Source organism: Octopus sinensis, linkage group LG13, assembly GCF_006345805.1.
Source record: "Octopus sinensis linkage group LG13, ASM634580v1, whole genome shotgun sequence".
NCBI classification, from domain to species: domain Eukaryota; kingdom Metazoa; phylum Mollusca; class Cephalopoda; order Octopoda; family Octopodidae; genus Octopus; species Octopus sinensis.
Genome location: NC_043009.1, coordinates 20,262,976 through 20,287,888, shown reverse-complemented (window position 1 = coordinate 20,287,888; position 24,913 = coordinate 20,262,976). Strand labels below are relative to the sequence as shown.

Sequence of the window (24,913 nt, the reverse complement as noted above, 5' to 3'; positions counted from 1 at the left end):
CTTAGCAACGATAATTATGTTTTATATTTTACATGCTTATATAAGAATAGTTGATGTAGAAGTTGGTTGGTTGGTTGGTTCTCTAACCCCATTTTGTATTGTGTAGAGAGTGGGGCGAGAGAGCAAAAGCGAAACACAGAGAGAATTATTATAAGAGATGCACGTGCAAGGCTTGGTGGCAGGCAATGATTAAAAGTACGATATACATACACACACATGCATACACACACACACACACACACACACACACACACACACACACACACACACAGAAAGAATCACAGAAACAGGAGGAGTAGGGGAGTAGATGACAGCAGGAAGAAGTTATACATATGAGAAATTTTGTTTTAATTTTATTTTGAAGTAATAAATATTTTCTTTTTTAAATTAATATTCATTTCATCATTTTGTTGAAGCACAAAAAAGTTCAATTAAAGTTAAATAATAATTATTACATATTTGCCATATTTCCTGATATTATTCATTTGACTGGTAATACTAGAGCATTAATTAAATTTTCCATATTAAATATATTTCATATATTAATTATATTTCCTCTTGTAATCAAGTTTTGACATGAAATGAATCCAGAACTGAGTTCATACCAAGCTGAAGTTAGCTCTGCCTTTTATTCTTCCTGGGTCACTAAGATAAGATATATCAGTGAAATAAGATAAAATAAGATGAAAATGAGATATATCAGTTGAGATAGTAAGAGACTGGCTACAGCTGGCCAGACACTGATGGCTTAGTCCCCCACCCCTGTTCCCCACCTGCTAAACTGGCTTTCATCTAAGAACTGACCCATAAGAGTATGAAAGATGAGTGTCCTTTCAAAATTATGAAGCCCCTGTTGTAGGGCAGTAGCACCACTCAGAACTGTGATGGTAAAGGCGGTGAGCTGGCAGAAACGTTAGCACGCCGGATGAAATGCTTAGCGGTATTTCGTCTGCCGTTACATTCTGAGTTCAAATTCCACCGAGGTCGACTTTGCCTTTCATCCTTTCGGGGTCGATAAATTAAAGTACCAGTTACGCACTGGGGTCGATGTAATCGACTTAATACCTATGTCTGTCCTTGTTTGTCCCCTCTATGTTTAGCCCCTTGTGGGTAATAAAGAAATAGGTATTGGTGGTGGTGGTGGTGGTGTTAAGTAATGTTGTACTAAGAAACTAAAAGTCAATCTTACCTGAAAGACACCAACTGTCTTCAGTTTTATGTTAATCCTCATATCTTGTATTGTGGCAAAACGAAGGTTAACCTGTCGGAATAAAACACAGCCATTCCACAAAATAAGAACAAACAGACTCTGGCATGAAGACTTTATCATTAAAGTTTATTTTTTATACATTTTTCTTTACCATTCCATCCCACGTACATTTTGTCCAATCAGTTTAAAAGCCTCATCAGACAAAATGCCAAACAACCTTTCATCCATCTTTACATTCTGAGTTCACATTCCAAAACGTTGATTTTCCCTCTCATTCTTTCAGAGTTAATGAAATAAGGTACCAGTTGTGCACTGGGGTCAATGTATTTGACTTAATCCACTCCCCTGAACTTACTGGTCTGTGCCAAAATTCGAAATCATCATTATTATTATTATTATTATCATTATTTCCTGTTACTTGCTCACCCTCCATCAGCATTTCCTCCCATCCCATCAAATTTTACCTTTTATAGAATTTTTGTTCAAATCTAGAACTTCATTGATTTAAGTGTAAGAGAATCTTTCAACAACAAAGCAAAACTTATTGTGTTTGTGTGCATCTGTGTGTATATACGTATAGAGTGGCTGTGTGGTAAGTAGCTTGCTTACCAACCACATGGTTCCGGGTTCAGTCCCACTGCGTGGCACCTTGGGCAAGTGTCTTCTACTATAGCCTCGGGCCGACCAAAGCCTTGTGAGTGGATTTGGTAGATGGAAACTGAAAGAAGCCTATCGTATATATGTATATATATATATATATATATATGTGTGTGTGTGTGTGTGTGTGTGTGTGTGTGTGTGTGTGTGTGTGTGTGTGTGTGCGTGTATGTTTGTATGTCTGTGTTTGTCCCCCCAACATCACTTGACAACCGATGCTGGTGTGTTTATGTCCCTGTCACTTAGCGGTTCGGCAAAAGAGACCGATAGTAATGGGCTTACAAAGAATAAGTCCCGGGGTCGACTAAAGGTGGTGCTCCAGCATGGCCGCTGTCAACTGACTGAAACAAGTAAAAGAGTAAAAGAGTATGTATGTATACAAACACAGACACTTGTGTGAGAACAGCTATATTACATGGTAGTGAGACATGGGCTGTGAATGTGGAGGATATGCAGAAACTGGAGAGAAATGAAAGTAGCATGCTCCGCTGGATTTGCGACATCAATGTGCATGACCGACAAAGTGCAACTGTGTTGAAAGAAAAGTTAGTCACTGCAATCCCTACTTCCTACTTGTGCCTTCTTGGCAATACTTGATCACATACATTATGATCTTCTTATGTCTCTCTTCCTAACTCTACCATCACATCTATGCTCTGATCCTTGTTACTTGTGAGTATACCCTGGCACTTCATCATCTCTCTCCTGCTCTCTCTCTCTTGCACTTCTGCTGTTTCCTACTCTCTCTCTCTCTCTCTCTCTCTCTCACTCACTCTCTCTCTCTCACTCTCTCTCTCTTCCCTTGCTCTTCCCTCTGGCTAGGTGGCCATGTATCCCCTCTACAGCAGCATTCCTGGTCGCTCTCTCGCTCTCTCTCTCTGTCTCTGTCTCTTTCACTGACAAACCATGTACCTCCTCCATAGTAAAGACATCTATTTCTCTGTCACACTCTCACCTTTCATCATCTGATACTCAGTCACCTCCTCCAACGCCTCCTCTCTAATAACAAGACACCTGTTTCTGCTTCCTTGTCTCTTTGTCACCCTCTAACCTTTCATCCTATGACACGAGTTCTCCTCCTCAAATGCCCCTGCCTCTCTCATAATTCCTTCTCCTGCAAGTTGGTGTGCTGGTGCCATGTAAAAAGTATCCAGTTCACACTGTAACTTGGTTGGCATTTGGAAGCGCATCCCACTGCAAAAATTATGCCAAAACTAACCTCACTTGTGCTAGTGCTATGTAAAAAACACTGAGTCCACACTGGAAAGTGGTTGGCGTTAGGAAGGGCATCCAGCTGTAAAAACCCTGCTAAAACAGACACAGTAGCCTGGGGCAGTCTTCTATTTGTCTGGCTCCTGCCAACCGTCCGACCCATGCATGCACAGAAAACACACATTAAACAATGATGATGATGAAAATACATATACATATGTGTATGTATTTATGTATGTATGTATCTATCTATCTATCTATCTATATATCTGTGTGTGTATGGATGTATGCATGTATGTATGTATCTATCTATCTATTTATTTGTATGTGTGTGTGTGTGTGTGCATGTGCATATGTGTATGGGAATGCCAATCAATATTAGTGTCGAATATATGGGTGGTGAGCTGGCAGAATCGCTAGCACGCTGAGCAGTGTGCTTTGTGATATTTCTTTCATTTCTATGTTCTGAGTTCAAATTCCACTGAGATCAAATTTGCCTTTCAGGGTCAACAAAATAAATCACCATTGAGCACTGGAGTTGATGTAATTGACTAAGACCCTCCTCTGAAATTGCTGGCCTTGTGCCAAAATAGGAAACCAAAATTAATGTCAAATATATTAATTTTGGTATCAGTGTAAATACACTTCATGTAATTAACTTAGAAATTTTAATTAAAATCACATCCATGAGAAGGAAGATTCATTAAGTTATTAATTCTGGTCTAGACAGTTAAGGGAGATAATTCTGCAGGTTACATAAATCAAAAACAGAAGGGAGTGATGAATGAAGTGGGGGAAGATTAAAAGGGAGGGTAGTGAATGTTATCTTTGGTACTTATGGTGACAGCAGTATGGGTATGTTTCAGTCTTATCACACCTCAGTGAAGCATAATCAGTTATTAAGAAATGTTAGTTTTACTATTTGGTATCCAAGCAGATGGTTTCCTGAGTATTTCTAAAACCTGCCTCACCTTCCCCCCCCCCCATGAGTCCCCAGGGTAACAGCACAAAAGTCATTGTAAAACTTAGATAATTATATTAATTATAATCTGTTTTTATATCTTTCTGTTCAAGGTTTTTTCATGAAAACCCCATGAGATTTTCCCCATTAAACATGGAGGAATGCACGACAGAATAAAAGTCAATGTTTGTCCAATTGTTTTGCAAAGAATCACCTCAAACGAAACAGGTTTACTTACAGCATGCCAAAAGTGCAGCATATATGCGGCCAGGTCTCGTAAGTTCCTGCCAGCCTTTAAATAAAGAGCATAATCTAAAAGAACACACACTTCCACATCAATGTAAGGAACTGCATTCAGAGCATGCCGCTTCACTCGGTTCACACTCTCCTCCGTTTCCTTTGGTAATGGTAAAGGAATGCCTAAGAATAAAAAGAAGTTTAGAGAAATACACAAAATATCCAATATTTAGGTTCCTTACATATGAATTATTAGTTATTGATCTCTAATATTGACATAATGGTTCTCGCTGTTTTAGGGGCAAGACATAACAACAACATCAACAACTACCCCACACTTCACTCAACTTTTGAATTAAGGCTCAACCACATCAAAATCTATTCCATGGTCTTCGCTCAATGGATATCACTAAAAACACAGGAGTAAACACCACAAATTAACAAACTCCCTCCAAGTTCTACTTTAAATTCACTACAAATCTTCTACACATTTTCTACAAAATCACTACATGTTACTAACTCACAACTAAAATTTACTCACAATAAATATCACTATTGAAAATACACACACCACATACATGTACACATGTGTGTGTATACATATAAACACACATATATATATGTATGTATATATATGTGTGTGTGTGTATATATATATAAATACACACACACATATATATACACATATATATATATGTACATATATACATATACATACATATAAATACATATACATATATATATATGTGGCTCATGATCATACAATTATTGGGGTTTCAGTTTTTGGATTGAGTGACACATTGTGTTCTCAAGCAAATCACTTCGTTTCATGTGGCTCCACTGTGGCTCCGCTTCACTTAGATGGTGTAACTGAATAATCCTTCAAAGGGCTGGTGCCCTGCCCTGGGAGCGTGGTGGGCAAACATATTCACCACAGAATCTGGGAAAGCAGCCTTATGAGCCACTGTGATCTTCAGGGGAGACTTCACAGCATTTTGAAACAGAAATCATGAAATAAACTCTCAGCTTCAGTTTTAATAAATAAGCCTTATCCTCTACAAAATGTATTGAGCACTCTTCTCTCATTTGTTCAACATAAAGTAACACACACACACATACACACACGTGTGTGTATGTGTGTATGCATGTATGTATGTGAGAGAGTGCTCTTGCTGCTAAATGAGGTTCCTCCCAGTATTGTCAACTTGTTTGCTTTTATCTAGTCAGGTAATGCCATGTTGGAGCCACCATCAACTAAATCTATCCAAGACTCATGGAAGGTGACGGAACCATCCATGATCTTCATTCAGTGCTGTTTTGTACTGATTTGTGTGTTACTCTCAAATGGTAGTTCTCACATGCAGGGCAGATCTGACAACCAACTGTGTCTATTGTGAAGTTTGACCAAATTCCTTTGGCAACAAAACACGGTTGGCTGTGGCAAAAGAGGTTTTGTGTTAGGTCTGGTTGAAATGTTTGAGCACTAGGCTCTTTCTCCAGGGCCAGGAACCCCATCAATTTCTTGAGGTGCCATTTAAAGAGAAAGATGAATATAGAGAAACTGTTGCTACTCTCAAGTAAATTTTCTGTAATATATAAATGAAAGTTTGATGGATGTAGTCTCTGTGATTGTAGGTTGGCAGCAAGAACTGGGAAAAGATTATTATCATTAGTGTATGAAGATAGTTTGTGGTTATATACGGGGTACCTCCAAATCACTGTGTGTTTTTTTTTATACTTTTTTCTGCTGCTTTTCTCTATGTCTAGTTTCCAGAGTCTACTTTAAAGTTTATACAGAGAGTTGTTTGTGTTTACGTTGTATTTCCTTATTATACAAATCAGTTTCCTTTATGTGTTTCCAAATATTTTTTAGTCCTACTACTGTTACTTTGTATTAGCTTTAGTGTATTTATATCTATTATCATATTTCTAGCAGTGTCTCTTCTCTTGTGCTTTTTCCTGATTTTGTCTTTCTTATCTCTGTCTTATGCTTTATCGGCTTTATCTCTTTATGACTATTTGCATGGATGGTTCTGATCTAATTTTTTCAATTTCAGTATCTGCTGACGATTGCCTTGTCATTATTGCTATTGTTGTTGTTGTTATTAATTATGGAATTGTTGTTATGAAATTATACATGATGTAATTAATAAGAATATTACAAGATTAAGCATAACCTTAATAAGGAGAGATTTATCAAATGGATTACAAGCAACAACAATTTTATTGAAAGCTGGCCTTAGACAATTCCTTTTGTTATATCAGTGGCAGAAATGAAGAACCATATTAGTGTGTATATATATCTACCCATTATTTCATCCAGTACCATTACTGGTGTAGTTTGTCTCCAGAGTGTGTGACTCGCAACTTCAACTGATCTTTTATGACGAACACTGCCACCAGGGGGCAGCAGGAACAGTTCATCACTCACCATTCCTTCCTAAACAAATACAACATTAGTTAATTGGTAAACATGTAGAAATACAAAAAATAAACAGTCTGCAACAACTAAACAAGTAAAATACAATAAAAAGAATTTGAGACCTGAACATGGAGAATTTAATAGCTGAATGGGGTTCTGCAGGTTAAACATGGAAACATGTTCAAAATTGCATAATTAATTTAGTAATAAATATTAATAAGGTTTATTTAATTTGACTGCAAGAAGCTTGCTTCCCAACCACTTCGTTCCAGATTTGGTCCCACTTCATGGCATCTTAGGCAAGTGTCGTCTACTCTTGCCTCAGGTTACCCAAAGCCTAGTGAATGGATTTGGTAAACAGAAACTGAAAGAAGCCTGTCGTATACATATATATGATGATGATCATCATCATCATCATCATTTAATGTCCGTTGTCCATGCTGACATTGGTTGGACAGTTTGACCAGGGCTGGTAAGCTGGAAGGTTGCACCAGACTCCAGTTAGATTTGGCATGGTTTCTATGGCTGGATACCCTTCCTTATGCCAACCACTCTGAGAGTGTCATGGATGCTTTTACATGCCACCAGCATGGGTGTCATTTGCGTGGCACCAGTATCTGCCATGACTGCAATTTTGCTTGGCTTGATGAGTCTTCTTCTCAAGCACAACAGAATGCCAAAAGTCTGTCATTCATCCATTGCCTCCGTAAGGCTCAACATTCAAAAGGTGCTTTTTGCATGCCACTGGAATCGGCCACCTTGCCTCCATGGGGACCATCCTCACCACTGCTTGACAACCAGTGTCAGGGTGTTCATGTCCTCGTAACTTAGCAATTTGGCAAAGGAGACCAATCAAATAAGTACTAGACTTAAAAAATAAGTATCACAGTCAATTCATTTGACTGGAATTCTTCAAGGTAGTGCTCCAGCATGGCCGCAGTCTAATGACTGAAACAAGTAAAGGAAAAACATCAAAAAGAAATTAAGTTCATTTTTTTTACCAAAATTTGCAGTGAGGTAAAACCCTGAAATAACGATAACTTATTTCTTTCAATTTAACTGAATGGTATTACAAGAGGATAATATTTGATTGACTTGATTAATAAAAGATAATGATTAATGTCTTATGAAAGGTCAATCTGTTTTTTGTGGGATTTAGACTGGAAATGGTCAGTGCCAAGAAAGACAATTCCTAAAACAGTTTCTAGATGCTAGTTCTAACATTGGAGAAAATAGGGTCCAGTACAAACATCCTTCCAGTTTCCATGATGACTATTTTTAAATATTCGTTGAAGAAACTGTTTCTAAAACTAATTTTGGTAAGTTATGGCTAGGGGCCAATGAGAAACTCTATTTTATAATGTAAACTGTTAAAAATAGCAGCCAAATCACTTTTCAATTATACCAACCAATTAAAAAAATTTAAAAAGTGAGCATAAATCTGGAAAACAATAAGTGGAATGGTCATGGCTGGAATTCCTTTGATCATTTCCTGGGCCACAGCTTAACCTAAAAACAGCAGTGAGATCTTGTCTGAAATCTTATCCTACACTTATGGAAAAGTAAATTCTTTAAATTTCTTTTTCAAGATTTTGACTGGAATATTTGGTAAATTGTGAAATATTTGTGTTTAGATTGCTTCAATCCTATTCGATAAAATAAAGTACCAGTAAAGTACTGGGGTCAGCCATGACCCTCCCCTCAAAATTACTGCTCAATCAGTGCATTTATTAGAAACCATTATTATTCCACTTACCACATGAATGTCGTTAATTCCATTTGGTCGAACACTAACGATGACACTTTCATCTACATTCTGGAAGAAATGCTGACTATGTTGGTGAAGGTCAACCTTAGGCACCGGAAATGGTCAAGTAATATCCATTCAAAAATTGTGGATCATGCAACATGAAATGAAGATAGAATTTATCAATTTTAAGGAATTTATAAGTTTATTGATTTTTATTTCAAGATACATTGATTGGTTGAGTGCGGACAAAGTATCAAGCAGTATTCAGTGACAATTCTTAGTTCAAATCCTGTTCTGGAAAAACTTGGCTTTTTATCTTTCCCCGATCAATAAAAATCAGTCCTATGCTTCCTCCAGCCCCCACCCCATCCAGGTTTTAAAGGAATTGATGGTTATCATGGAATATTTGACCAGTTGTTACCAAAGTGATTCTCTCAATTTTCCAAGCTGTGACTCAATTCCTAATACAAAATTTTCACTTCATTTATGCAGCTAATGCAAACAGGAAAGGGATGAATGTCACAACAGCTCATATCCTTCTATCTTTCTAAACATCACACCTTCAAGTTATGTCTATTGTTTTTTTACCAGACAGTTGTCTCACTCCCCCCCCCCCCATCGAATCACAAAGATCACCTCGTCTGATTCTAAACATTGAAACACCTAGAATCTTTTTATTTTAAATGTGTGGCGAAGATTTTTCATATTTTTCTTTCTTCATCAATTAGAAATAGACTTTTAAATTATTAAGCATCTTGATTGAAATTCTGTTCCTTACAAGAGTGTGTGTGTGTGTGTGTGTGTGTGTGTGTGTGTGTGTATGTGTGTGTGTGTGCGTGTGTGTGTGTGTGTGTGCGCGCGCGCACGCGTGTGTGTGTGTGTACACACATTATAGGCTGCACATACATAGTGTGTGTGTGTTTTGCTTATATACCAATTTGTTGCAGGATAGTGTCCTGGGAAAGCTCCATATACGACACCATCTGTTGACACTCAATATTGTGTAGGGTGCTTTCCTAGGATACTACCCCACAGCAAATTGGCATGTAAACAAAACACGGAGACTGCAACTGGTAATGTTTACATTATCAAAGCTGCTTTTAATTCATTTATATATATGTGTGTGTGTGCGCATATATATACACACACACACACACACACACATATATATATATATATGTTAATCAAAGTATACAGTATTTATTGATCCATTACAGTTGATCTTACCAAATCAGTTTTGCACAGGGAACTTAAATCAGATATTAGATAGCAACATGGTTAAGCAATACTGCATGGTCTCCAGAGATGGCAGATGTGGAAGGAAAATATATATGGCTTTTTTAATGCTGGAGAGGGACAAAAACTCACTTACAGGTAGCTGTTCCTTTTCAATCTTTAGCTTTCCTCTCTTGAAAAATAGCTGCATTAAGTCCATATCTTCCATAAGAATGGATGAAGGACTGCGCTGCAAGGTGACATTAATATTGCTGATGTTGGAGAGTAATGTCATTGTCAACTGGTCTGACGTCAGTGGGTCCCCATCAACGAATACTTCAGTTTTGTGCACTTCGTAATCTGGAAAATAAATTCACAAAATTTCAAAGGAAAATGGAAACAAAATAATGGCATGAAAACATTCACAACTTGTTTGTTTGTGGGAAATAAGTTTCATGATGTCTACGGACCAGAGAAACATGGCACAAAGGATTATATAAGCATGTTATTGTGTGTGCGTTTGTGTGTGTGTGTGCATGTGTGTGTGTGTGTTTGTGTGTGAGTGTGTGTGCTTGTGTGTGTGTGTATGTGAGTGTATGTATGTTTGTTTGTGTGCATGCGTGTATGTGTGTGTATGTGTGTTTGTATGTATGTATTTTTGTGTGTGTGTTTGTGTATATGTGTGTGTATGTGTGTTTGTGTGTATGTATGTTTGTGTGTTTGTGTGTGTATACGTGCGTGTATGTGTGTTTGTGTGTATGTGTGTTTGTGCGTGTGTTTATGTGTGTTTGTGTGTGTATGGTTGTGCATTTATCATCATCATCATCATTTAACATCCATTTTCTATGCTGGCATAGGTTAGACAAATATGACGCATGGGCTTGTCCAAGTTCACATATGGTGTGGGTATATGTATGTGCATGTGTGTGTGTGTATGTGTGTGTATATGTGTGTGCATGTGTGTGCACGTGGGATGAGGGTGTGCCTTATGTACACAAGTATATTGAGTTAGGTCCCTTTACATCAAAAACAGTAAAGTGTAGCCATTTGTTAAATGTGGTAATAAGTTATGGTAATTAGTCATTATGCTAATGAGTAATTAGTGTTACACATTATCATAAGGGAGGTCATTTGTCTAAAATATGTCCTCCTGAAACTTGAATGCTTTATGACAAGAAATAAAAAGAAAAAGAGAAGAAAGGATAAAATCCCCTGAGTGGATAAAAACGGATTCTTTTACAGCAAAAACTAAATTATGGAGGAACACTTGATGTTTTCTTTGTATTTAACTGAACATTGGAACAACATGTCTTGGGTGGTTGTCAGAGCAAGATAAACAATTCTAGAATCAACAATCTCTGAACAAAATTCCCAGAGGCCGGCAGAAATTAGGGATGTTGTAGACCTATCAATTATAGCCATACTAAATAAACATGTTAACATTATTTTCTTCTTCTTCTTCCATTTTACTCTTCTCTAATTTTGACACATTTTGCCCCAAATTAATGTTGGTCTTTTACCACAAGTTACCATTCTTGACCTTGATATCCAACTTCCCCAAGGTTAATATCAGGGTCAACTCAGGTAGCATCTTTGACAGTTGATGATCTCTTAAGAGGGAAAGAATACTCCTAAATTCAAAATCCAAGACAGGTCAAATTTGCAACATGCAAAAACAGAGAATTCTTCAAAAAACATTTGGCTTAAATCTGGAAAATGTTTGTTCTAACCTCATTCCATGAGAACAACTTTGAAAGAGATTCCTTGCTTCCAATTTTCATAAATTTTAAGCTGTAAGAAATGATTTCTCAGCTGCAGTGATGGAAATCATAAATTTTGCTTAGGAAAAATCATGGACCTTTTATTTATTGAAGCAGTAGAATTTCTCATTTTAAAGATTTGGGTTTAATTGTCTGCTGCAATATATGAGAGGGGTTCTCTCTGTGCTTGAGTAAAAGTCAGCAGGAGAAATATTTGGGAAAGTTGAAATTAAAGAGTGAACGTAGAGAAGGTCAAACAGTTTTTAGCAACTGTTTAATGTCTACGAATGGAAAAGAGAAAGTAATGAAGAGGAATCTGGTCATACAAAATAGTGATTTCTACCTTAAGAAACGTTTCCTTCATTCAAAGACAAACTTAGTCTCCACAGGCATCAACAGAAACTAAGGGTTTTGTACTTACCTCCAATATTGTTAAATCTTTGTGATTTTGGAAATTGATGATCATTTTCTTCTTCTTCTTCATCTTCATGTTTTATATTTTCAATATTTAATTTATTTCTGTCGAGGAATTGTCCATATTTCAGTTCAGTGTTGTCCAAAGGTGGAGTTTTAACTAATTCTGAATGTCTAAAATTCTGCGATATTGATTTAGAATAGGTTTCTCTGAGACTGTCATTGATACCAGATTTACTTTGGCCTTGGCTCTCAAATTCTTGGAATATTCCATCACTAATATTATTACTGCTAATTGGTTTTTTATTCCATAACTTTATTCCCTAAAAACAAAGATCAAATGCATGTTTCATCATTGGGAAATTGTTATAAAACAAACTAATTAAGTACAGAGGTCAGGTTTATTCATGCGTTCTTCCACCCCACCACACATCAGGCATTACTATTATTATTATTATTATTATTATTATTATTATTATTATCATTATTATTATTATTATTATTATCATCATTGTTATTATTATTATTATTATTATTATTATTATTATTATTATTATTATTATTATTATTATTATTATTGCGTTTGTACAGCTTCTAATGCTGGAGATGTACAACAGTGTCAGCTGTTCACTACCAGTGAACTAAGGTAACGCCTTTTATTTTTGAGCACCTTCTGGAGTATTCGAGTGGCTCCAAGCAGTGCTGTTTTCTGTAAGTGCTCCACTCTTATCGCAGCCCCTATTATTATTATTAATAATAATAATTAATAATAATAATAATAATAATAATAATAATATTATTATTATTATTATTATTATTATTATTATTATTATTAACATTATTATTATTATTATTATTATTATTATTATTATTATTATTATTATTACTACTACTACTATCATCATCATCATCATCATCATCATCATCATCATCATCATCATTATTATTATTATTATTATTATCATTATTATTATTATTATTATTATCATCATCATTATTATTATTATTATTATTATTATTATTATCATCATCATTAGTATTATTATTATTATTATTGTTATTATTATTATTATTATTATTATTAAGGCAATGAGATGGCAAAACATTTAGCAGCATTTTGTCTACCTTTACATTCTGCACCCAAATTTCATTGAGATCAGATCTGCCTTCCCTCCTCTTGGGGTTGATAAAATAAGTACCACTCAAATACTAGGGTCGATGTAATCATCTTTCCCCTCCCTCAAAAACTGCTGGCCCTGAGCCAAAATTCGAAACCATTATTGCCATTGTGTTGATAAACGGAAATTATAATGGCAAATTTCTAATCTCTTCTCTCATCTGCTAGCTCCTGGCCTGGGTGTTCCACCCACAGGTAACAAGAAAACTTTTTCCTCACCCTACCCCAACAAACCAATCTCTTCTGCATTCACTATGCCTAGCTCTCTTTGCCTAATTCTCACTCCCGAATCCTGTCCTTACACCCCTGTTTCTCTATATCATTGTTATCCAGTAGCCCCTTCAACACTATATATATATACCCAGGTCTTTCACCACTTACTCGCACTCCCTTCACAATATCCTGTCATTTATATTATGACATTTGAACCTTAGTTATGCCCTGGCACTTGCCACTATGTCTCACTGCCTTTACTCAACCATCTCATCTATATTCTGATCCCCGTTCCTTGTGAGCATGCCTGGCATTTTGCCACCCTCTCCATCCTGCGGTCTCCCACTCTTTCTCTCTCTCTTTCTCCTGCACTTTGCTCAAGTTGGGCAACCATGTATTTTCTTTGCAGTAGCACACCTGTTTCCGTCTTCATCCCTGATCTTTCTCTACCTGGCCAGGTAACCTTATCCTTCCTCTTCAGCAAGGCACCTGTATCTGTCTCACTCTAACCTTTTCATCATCACCTCCTCCAATACCTCCTCCCCCTTTAAAAGTTTTTGTCTTGCAAGTACTTGGTGACCCTGTCAGTGCAGATGCCACTTAAAATCACCCAGTCCACATTGTAAAGCAGTTGGTGTTTGGAAGGGTAAAAATCCTGCCAAAGCAATCACAGAAGTCAGGTGCAGGCTTCGGCTTTGCCAGCTCTTGTGGTACCATCCCACTTATGCTAGCGTGGAACACAGACATTAAATGATAATGATGATAATGATGATGATTATATATATACATATATATACACACACACATATATACATATAGATATTTATAGTTATAGTAGAATATTTCTGTAGAGTTACACACACACATATATACAGTTATGTATATATATATATATATATATATATATATATATATATATATATATATATATATATATGTATGTATACATATAGTTATATATTTATAGAATTATATATGTGTATAGTTATATATTTCTATATTTCCCCAACCTTGTATGTATGGCTAGACTTTAAACATCTTGTCTCTACTTATTATATTATCAAGATGGGCAAAGAATTTATCTCCCAAATTTACAATGAACAAAGAGAATATTTTGATGCAATTTCACAAAGACACAACACACTCTTGACCTCCAGACATACAAACTTCAGAATATCAAAGATTTTTTTTTTTTTTTTGATTGACAGATGCCAGCCCAGCATATTGACAGTGACATGGTTCGGGTTATTTTTCCTTACCAAAAGACAAGTTGTAGAAGCAGGAGAGCAAGAAAACCATTTTTTAAACTTGTAAAGAAGAATGCGGCAGTTGACTACAACATGAACAGACACAAAACACCAGCACATGACGTCACTATAATTAATAGTTGAGTCAATGAAAGAGCCTCTACATGGTTGTTCAACTTGTTAAAAATAGCAGCCAAAACTTCCTCAAATCGCACTCTACTATCTTAGAAAATGACATGTATATTGGGATCCTGGCTTCTCTGTATGGAGGTAAAGATGGGATGGCTATGGCTGACGTATCTTTGATAATAGTTCTTCTTGATTAACAATGACTGAACAAGGGCTTCAACCATTATTCTTTGGCATTAGTCTTCGTAGTCATATTCCTTGTTATCTCTTTAGCTGTTCTGAAGATTCTAAAACATGAAATGTAATGAAGAATTCTAATGTTGTGAAGACTTCAATACCATCAAAAGGTCAGCAGATGCCAACAACATGCAATAATGGTAAACAACTTCATTATCATCTCTCAAATATTCTGCTCAAATATTCAGGATTGTAATCCTAGAATCGGGCTACAGGAACATTGGGATTTTTAATAATTAATGGCTACAGTGAGTCGATTGCATGTAAGGATGGATTCTGAGAATATTTAGAACAAGAAGTCATGTTCCATCAGTAAAAGGCATTTGTTTTCTGTCATCTGAGTTATTACTTCCAGAATGTCAAGCACAAAGCTCTTTTATCCAGTTCTCCTAAACTAAGATTTCTTCAACTGAGAAAAGTTGAAAACTCAAAGTCTATTTCTTAGAGTGAAGAAAGGGAACTGAATAACTTATGTCTCTGAAGGATTGTCTCAAAGTTTGGTGCTGAAAGTTTAGCAATTCCTCAACTTGGCATTAATGCATGATGGTAAAAGATTCTCTCCATCTCAAGTTAAAAATACAAATTGTAATAACTTGGTATTGAAAAGACTGTGCTAAGGTCCCTCTCACACCATATTTATTATCTCAGGAAATAAGGGGATCATGAGATAATGACACATGAAGTAAGGGGTCATAACCACATTTGCAATAACAACAACAGTCAAAGCATGAGTATAGCTTCTTTTGGCAAGAATATGGTGCCTACCAAACATTTGGAACTTGTGTTTGGAGCTACCACTTCACAATTAATATCAATAAATTTAAACTATAGGCTCAGTAAGAAAAGTTATTTGTATTTATTCTGCTGAAACTTAGTTTTGGAAAAGGCCTGGTGATTTCTGAAGAATTTTGGGAACAATTAAAATGGTCCTGGTGGTTCCCAATAGAAATTATAGGCCTACTGACAAATTTGAGTGAAATATTCTTTGCAATGCTAGTTGTCAGACTGTTGAATATCTTTAGTGCCCCTTCAAGGAAACCAGTTGAATTACTTCTGTGGACAAAAGAAAACCACTGAGTTGTCTCATAGCATCTCCAGAAACAGGGAATGCTTATTCAAAGTATATTATCTAACTTTCAAGAAACATGGCGTCGTCCAGCTAGCGACAATCTTGCAATTAAGATCACGTCATATTTCAAACAAAAGAAAATATATTCAAAAAATGAAAGGTCAATAGGAAGGTGAATTCTTTTTCTCCAGCTAAATAGGTATTCAGTAAAGAAGAAACAAAAGTTACTTTAATAACTTTTGGTAAAATGAACAAGAAGAAAGAGGTGTGCCGTTGACTCTCTAGCAAAATGTCTGAAAAGTTTTCTTTTGACAAAACGACAAGCCAGTATGTTATGCTTCCCATAGCATATCAACAATGTAAGGCCCTTCTTCAGTAATATGAGCTGACAGCCAACACGTTTTGATCTTGTTTAGTCAAAGTATACGTCAGACGTTTTTTTCTGAAGCAGAAAAGACTGTGAAAATATGATACCAATATTTTAGAATAATTGACAAAAGAATAAAGGATAAAGAATTGTAACAATTAACTTAAATAAGAAATTTAGTTGGGTTTTCTAAGTTATGTGAAAATATACATGCAAAAGCGAGTCTGTTTGTTGCATCATCACTCATGGCTCATTGAAATATATGTGGATTTATGGATTTCAACTGGACAGAAACATGTTGTAGAACCTGTCCCATGGCGTAGGACTCTTAATTTTAAAATTTTTATAGCATTTTACCAACATTTCCTTTTCCTTTTTCTTAAAACAGACAATCAGCTAGTACTCTTTCTTCTTAACCAAATCAGTCCATCATTGTTCTAGTCAAATTTTAGTTGTAGGGAGTAGGAAAACAGACAAATCACAAATTCCTTTTAGGAGAGGGCTCTGCTCTTGGTAGGAACCCTATACAGTGTACCCAGTGCAAGCTATGGACACATAGGAAGTGCAGCAATATCATGGGAAGAATAACAGAGAAAATAGCCTTTGTGTGCGGAAGATGTGGGGTTACAATAAACACTAGGAATGTGCAGAGAATAGACTTCTTCAAATGCTTGGCAGGGATCCTTAGAAGTAGTGGATAGCATCTGTTATCAGTGCCACTTTCAAAAAGTTGAAGGAATCCGGGGAAAAGTTAAACCCAGGAAGACATGGGATGAGGTGGTTAAGCATGGCTTTCAAACGTTGGGCCTCACAGGGGCAATGACAAAAGACCAAGACCTCTGGAGATATGCTGTGAATTCGAAGACCCGATAAATGAAGTGAGTTCATGGCTTGCAGGACGGCCTGCTGTGCTTGAGGAGACCTATTTAGTCAAGTACATCAACATCAAAATAAAAATCAAATGGAAATTGTAGTTGTGATACCCATGCTGGTGGCACATAAAAAACACCATCCAAACGTGGCCGATGCCACCATCGCCTACTATGACTATGGTAAATAGCAGGCACAACTGCAATGATTATTGTAGTAGTAGTAGTAGTAGTAGTAGTAGTAGTAGTAGTAGTAGTAGTAGTAGTAGTAGTAGTAGTAGTAGTAGTCAGGATTATATACCAGTGAAATATGTCTTTAATGAAAGTTTCCAAGAAAAAATAACTTTGGCTTTGAAGGATTCTCTCAAAGAGAGAGTATTCTCTACCAAAGTAAGTAAAAATAAACCCACCAGATACGGTATTAAAAGCTGTTAACGAAATTGGTGATAAGTATTTACAACAGTGTGATGATCCCACATACTGTCAGATTAACGCCTGTCTATATGCTCTGGCTACGACTGCAAAGCAGTACATGAATGACATTCCAAAAGTGAACAAAACCAAAACCACAAAGAAAGTACCATCATGGGTTTTGAAGACAGAGAAAAAGAGAACTGGTTTACAGAAGACTATCAGTCATGTAATGATGCTTATTGCATGCAAACAAGCAAATTACTATACGTCCCACCAACAGAGAGTAACAAATGGGATAGAAATGATATTTGGAGACAGCAAAAATGGGGACACTCACTTGCAAACTGATTATCCTCAAGCAGGAGCTAAAAGCTCTTAGTGAGAAAAACTCCGACATCAGAAGAGAATAAACAAGAGAAGTACAATAAGCAAAAAATTTAACCAGAACCAGGTAGCAGTATACAGAGACATGAGAGGAGGAACAGTGACCATCACAGAAGCTCCTTCACAAGAAGACATAGACACCTTCTGGAGAAAAAAACCTGGAGTGAAGAAAAGGAGTTTAATCAAGTTGTTATGTGGCTGGAATAAATCTGAAGAAGTTATTGCCTCTGCATTACACCCAAGAATACAACATTGATGATGATACCCTTGTAACTGTGATCCAGAAACTTCAGGATGGAAAAGCATCTAGAAGAGACTTGGTTATTGGATATTGGAACAAGATGCTAACTTACCAACCATATGCTAACAATCTGTAGCAGCAAGCTTTAATTGGGAACAGTAGCATACCACACTGGTTAGCTCTGGCAGAGACAAAATTTATCCCCAAATGCAGAACCACCCACATGACAAAAATCTACCGGCCAATTGCATACCAGAAATTAAAGTATAAGATATATACAGCATGTTTAAACCTCTTCCCCCAGGGCCATTGTGAAACCAATCACAGCAGAACAAACGGCTAAGAGGAAGGGAGTCTGGGGATGTGCCAAGTAATTATTAATCAACAAAACTGGGATGTCAGAGGTGCAAGAGCATAGGAGGAACCCAGTTTCAATGTGGCTAGACTACAAGAAAGCCTTTGACTCTGTTCCCCACTCATGAATGCTAGAAGCCTTTCAACTTACTAAAGTTCCAGTGAGCATAGTCAAAGCCATAGCTGACCTGATTTCATTGTGGGCCACCATCTTGAAATTAAACACAAAGAGTGACTGTATTATTACTGATAGAATGCAGTATCGCAAAGGAATATTCCAAGGAGACAGCCTCTCTGTGATGTTGTTTATCCTTTCTGTAAACCCCTTGTCATTCACGTTAAGGAAGTCCGAAGGATGTCTCACTGGTTCACAAGGAAACAGAAATACCAAAATTACACACTGTTTTTTTATGGATGCCTTGAAACTTTATGCCAAGAATATGCATGAGATGAAAAAGAGCCTTGACCTAGTTACAACATTCTCAAAGGATGTAGGGTTGGAGTTTGGTCAGGATAAATGTTGTTATATGGTTGTGAAATGGGGAGAAAACTGTAAACCAGACTAGCAACATCTCCATCAATGATTTGACTGTTTCCCCTATATCTGATGAGGAATGTTACAGGTATCTGGGGATGGATGAAAACATATCTTACAATAGCACTTGTAACAAAACACATGTCACTAAAGAATATTACAGCCGAATAAAGGAAATTTGTGCCTCAGAACTCTCTCATTCAATAAGACAGTGGCCCACAATGTGTTTGCAGTGCCAGTACTCATACCAACATTTGGGCTGCTTGATTGGACGCTTGATGAGATCCAAGTCATTAATGTGAAAACCTGGAAAATACTAACAAACACACATAATTTTCCCATCAACGGTGACGTAGACCACCTCTACTTAAAAATGGTGGCAGAAGCTTAAGATCAATCCAAGATGCCTTTGAATGTCGTATTCTATCCCTTCGACAACATCTTTTAAACCACCAAGTGTCAAAGTGCATACCTTGACCAAGTTTGCATATAACATCATAACATCAGAAGACTTGGAAGGCAGCTCCTTGAGCAACACTTTTCACTGCCTCTTGTTTATTAGGTATTTAGTAGCAATCTCTTACTAAATCAGTAATTGGCTTATATGTATGTATGTATGTATGTATGTATGTATGTATGTATGTATGTATGTATGTATGTATGTATGTGTGTGTGCATGCATGTATGTATGTGTGTATGTATGTATGTATGTATGTATGTATGTATGTATGTATGTATGTATGTATGTATGTATGTATGTATGTATGTGTGTGTGCATGCATGTATGTATGTGTGTATGTATGTATGTATGTATGTATGCATGTGTGATATATATATGTATTTATATATGTGTATATATATATCATAGGCATCATTCATCACCGTCACCATCTCCATGATCATTATTTAATGCCCTTTTCCCATGCTGGCATTAGGTGAACGGCTTGATAGGAGCTGATAAACCAGTAGACTGCTCCAAGCTCTGCTGTCTGTTTAGATATAGTTTTCTATGGCTTGATACCCTTTCTAACCCCAACCAATCAACAGGGTATATTGAGTGCTTTTTATGTGGCACCAGCACTGTTAGGGACATCAGGTAACTTGCAAGACTGAAAGATTGGGAGGCGAGGAAGTGGTATTGATTGAGGCAGGTGGCTTTGTGCCAGATGATGAGATGATGAAGCATGATGGTGGGACAGGAACATTTCTTGTAATAAAGGCGATTCATGGAGTACATGACTACCCCCAGTCAAACAGAGAGAGAGAGAGATAGAAAGTGAGAGAGAGAGATAGAAAGTGAGAGAGAGGGGATGGTGGTAATATACTAGAGCATACCTTCAAGGTACAAGGAGGTGAATGTAGGTGGAGTGGTACAGAAGATTGGTGAGGATGGGTGAGTGGGAAGTTCACAAGAGTAGAAATAGAGAGTGAGAGTGGAGGGGGAGAAAAGGAATGCAATGAGTGGGGAACACAAATCTATAGGGGGAGTGGCAGGATAGCAATGATACAGTTGCAGAGGAAGAATGAGAGAGAGATGACAAAGGGACATTGGGTTGCAGGTGGAGAGGGTGGAAAGACTAGAGTAGTGCATGATGGGATGTAGTTTGGTTCATTGGGGAATGGTGATGGTGGTGGTGGTGGTGGGAGATGAATTAATTTACTGTATGGGTGGAAAGCACATAATACACACCTCTTCTGGAACTCTATATCACTGAGGTGGTTGGGTCTTCTCAAGAACCTCATATCACTAAACATCTCAGTCAATTGCCATCTCCTTCTATTTGGTTCAACATCTTGAAATCAGCCCTCACTATTTCATCCCATGTCTTCTTGGGTCTCTTTCTTTGGTAGGTTCCATTCACCTAAAGTGACTGGCACTTCTTTATACTGCTACCTTCATTCATATGCATCACATGTCCAAACCTTTATCGTCTTCTCTCTCTGTAGGTGCAAGAAGACTGCACATGGAGACAACATGATCATTGGTTTCATTTCGTGTTGGGCCACTGCTGATCTTTAATATGTTGGTCTGGTAGTTCCTTTTAGGTAGGCATTGATCTTAGGCTGCTATGATAAATCCTTCTGTTTCTGATTTTAAACCAGAAGACACTAACCATTGATGGGTAAGGGCTTTGTCAACATCTGCATTATTCGCTCCCTTTGAGTATTTGCCATTGAGAGGTTTTTCTTACCATTTATTAATCAGAGTATCTAAGGCAGCAGTTTTAGCACAGGTTTTCATGCGCTTAGCTTTTTCTGTGCTTGTTTCTTGTATGTCTAATTCCGAAATTTGTTGTATTCGGAATTCACTTAGATATTCCTTTGCCTGTTTTGTTACTGAGTATGATGCTTTCTTGTTTCATGTTTTGAGACAAGTTTTAACATCCAGTCCTCAGAGTTTTTCAGGTAGGTGTCTAGGCCAATTGTAGCAATCTTCATTGTTATTGCCAGTTGTAAAAGTCCACGGCCTCCCTCTTTTCTTGGCAGATAAAGCCATTCTGTATCTGCCTTAGGGTGGTGCATTCTATGCATTGTCAACAGTTTTCGTATTTTTCTGTCAAGATTACATATTGCAGTAATTGACCAGTTAACGATATTGAAACTATAAGTCACGACTGGTATGGCTAAAGTACCAATCGCTTCGAGCCTGTTTCTTGCATTTAGCTCTGTCTTGAGTATTGCCCTTACCCTGCGATAACATTCTCTCCTGATCCTTTCCCTCATCACTGGATGTTTGATTCCGTCCCCTTCAAATACCTCTAGGTATTTGTAGCTCTCCGCTGGTTCTAACTCCTTTATGGCATTCTGCTGGTCAAGATAATGTTGGATATTTCTGTCATTTTTCCTTTGATAAAGGTAGCTTTTGCACATTTATCGAGGCAAAATTGCATTCTGATGTCATCACTGAATTGTTTAACAATCGCTAGTAAGCCCTTGAGTTGTTGGTCATTTTTTGTAAAGAGCTTTAAATCATCCATGTAAATGAGATGATTTATATTTTTGTCAAACATTTTATAGCTATATTGTACATATTTGAGCAATTTCAAGAGAGGCATTACGGCTAGACAAAAGAGGAGTGGGGATAGAGAGTCACCCTGGAAAATGCCACATGAAATTCTTACATCTCCAGCATTGAGAAATTCATTGTTCATAGTCAGTGTAGTTCTCCATGATCTCATATTTACAAACAAGAAGTTTCGCAGAGTAGGTGCTATTTTATACATTTCCAGACATTTCTTAATCCAGCTATGTGGTAGACTATCAAAAACATTTTTATAGTTTACCTAGGCTATCGACAAGTTTTGGTGGCGTCTGTGACAATCTTCCAAGATCATCTTATTGATGAGTAACTGACAACGGTAATTAGCTGTATCGTACTCTTGCTTATACATGTGGCCATATATAGTGGAAATTATAATGATTATGGTTAAGACATCATGATCATTACTACTCTGCTCTCTTCAGTGGAAGACTTACTCCTACTTTAAATGAGGAAGTGGTACGGAACCATTTGTAGTAGAATGTGCTGATGATGTGCGAGGTTATTGATGGTGTTGACAGTTGTTCTTTTTTATTATTTTTTTTATCATTATTATTGTTTATTATTATTATTATTATTATTACTATTATTATTATTATTATTATTATTATTATTATTATTATTATCATTATTATTATCATTATTATTATTATTATTATTATTATTATCATCATTCAGTAGTTTTAATTTTATAACTTGCTTTCACTTCACTACCGAGCGCAGCTCTGTGTGCTGTGATTTGTTGTGATACTCTGATGGTTACTGTATTGAAAGTGTTCTGCATAGGATGTGTGCAGTGCCTAGTAGTGCAATTTTCTGTATGTTATATGTGTTTGTAAATCCTGGTGTTTTTGTTTTGTATTTGTCTGAATCCAAGTCTTTGTTTATGTTATTTTTCTTCCATGTTTTATATGTATATGTTGTTGTGTTTTCGTTCTTTGGGTAGAGCACTGCTGTAAAGTAAGCATGTAGGATAGAAATGTATTCCTCACGTGTCCATTTATGCCTTTTTGGTTTTATTTGCGGGACATGAGGAACAACGTCTGGCCCATTAGTTTGACGGTTGTCATTTTCGTCAGGTACCAGTCTGTTCACTTCTGTTGTCACATTGTTTTGCACGTGTAGTTTTTCGTACTTCTTGCGTAACAAATTTAAAGTATGTACTTCCCGATTGTTATTCTTGGGTTGAATAATACCGCTATCATATAATTTATTCGTAGTTTTTCTGGGGCCGGAGATGATCTGATGTGGATGGATCGAGATGATCTATTGTGGATGGATCGTTGTTATTATTATTATTATCATTATTATTATCTTTTTTTTCCTTCTTTCGAATTTGCTTCCATTTCTTGCCGAGTGTCTTCCCGACTCCTAGGGCAAAGAAACTCATAGTATACATTGGTAGGCCATTAAACTAAACTCACTAGTTCGTTCATTTTTTTTTTTAAGTTAAATTAAAATACATGGGTAGTAATAGTTCTCACATCGACAATGCTCTTCTCAATACGTGTGATGTACCAGTTAAGACAATCTTTTGCACTTCTTGCAGGGATTTCTTCTTCTTCTTCTTCTTCTTCTTCTTATTATTATTATTATTATTATTATTATTATTATTATTACCGAATGGCTCAATTCCAAAATAGGAGATGCAAATCCAGCAACCATCAGAGATTTCTGTTGATTGCTGTATTTGTCTCTCCTTTTCTGGCATAAACCATTTGGTAACTTGGTTATCATAAGATTTCGACAATTATATAAAGAATCATGATATACCCACCCTACTAATAACAATTGTTTTGAAGCATGGACCTTTAAAAAACTATATATATATATATATATATATATATATATAAATGAAAGTAGAGTTAGTGGTTATAATAACCAACTAAGGGATAAAATATCCATATATACTATCGGTATCCATTTCCCATATTATCTCTGGGCATTGGTATGCAGACACACTACGATTGAAGGGTGCAGGTAACAACAGAATGAACAGAAGTTTATCAGGAAACAAATATAAATAATCAGAAAATGGAGAAATCCTCAGATCAACAAGCACATCAATTGGACCACATTTATAGCTTGTTATTTAATACAAAACACAATATAACATTTGTCACATAAATGTTATGCCATGTTTTGTATTAAATAACAAGCTATAAATGTGGTCCAATTGATGTTCTTGTTGATCTGAGGTTTTCTCCATTTTCTGATTATTATTTATATATATATATATATATATATATATATATATATATATATATATAAACTGTAAAAACGGACAAAGAGGAGGGAACGGAACGAAGTGAGAATTCGAAAAATCGAAAATTCAAACGAACCCGACGCGAGGCGCTGTCAGACAATAGTGTAATAAATAAAATATATGCATACATACAAACATATATGTACGTACCGACATCTACATGTATATATACATGCATATATAAATATATATATACGTACAGGACATCACAAGAAGACGAAAAAAATCAACAGAACGAAAACGGAGAAGACATTTTGTTACAACAGAAGGACAGAGACGTGGAACAAGACGAAACGAAACGAAAACGGGAAAAACAATTATGTGTAGCAGAAAAACGAAGTACAGGACATGCCAGTTACCCTCTCGTCCATGTCAGAACAAAGGCCTCCGTTCGTCTTTTTCGTTTGTTCTCTTGTTTATTTTTGATTTCTCGTTTTGTAATTTAATTCTCGTTATGTATTTTTGTGTACATGTATCTTTTATTTTTGTATTATTTTTTTCTTGTATGTATTTTTTGTGCAGTTCTTTGTTAC

General features: G+C 36.4%; 1 protein-coding gene across 2 annotated transcripts in view; it reads right to left on the bottom strand.

Moving 5' to 3' along the window:
• LOC115218591 (zinc metalloproteinase-disintegrin-like atrase-B) overlaps positions 1–24,913 on the bottom strand; it is a 60,409-nt gene that overhangs the window by 7,181 nt on the left and 28,315 nt on the right. For both annotated transcript variants that reach the window (XM_036508191.1, XM_036508193.1), the window contains exons 3-8: positions 11,846–12,161; positions 9,822–10,024; positions 8,456–8,551; positions 6,585–6,717; positions 4,279–4,460; positions 1,190–1,261 (exon numbers count right to left, since the gene is read on the bottom strand). In XM_036508191.1, coding sequence (XP_036364084.1) covers positions 1,190–1,261; positions 4,279–4,460; positions 6,585–6,717; positions 8,456–8,551; positions 9,822–10,024; positions 11,846–12,161 — 1,002 coding nt within the window. The remainder of the gene's footprint in view (positions 1–1,189; positions 1,262–4,278; positions 4,461–6,584; positions 6,718–8,455; positions 8,552–9,821; positions 10,025–11,845; positions 12,162–24,913) is intronic.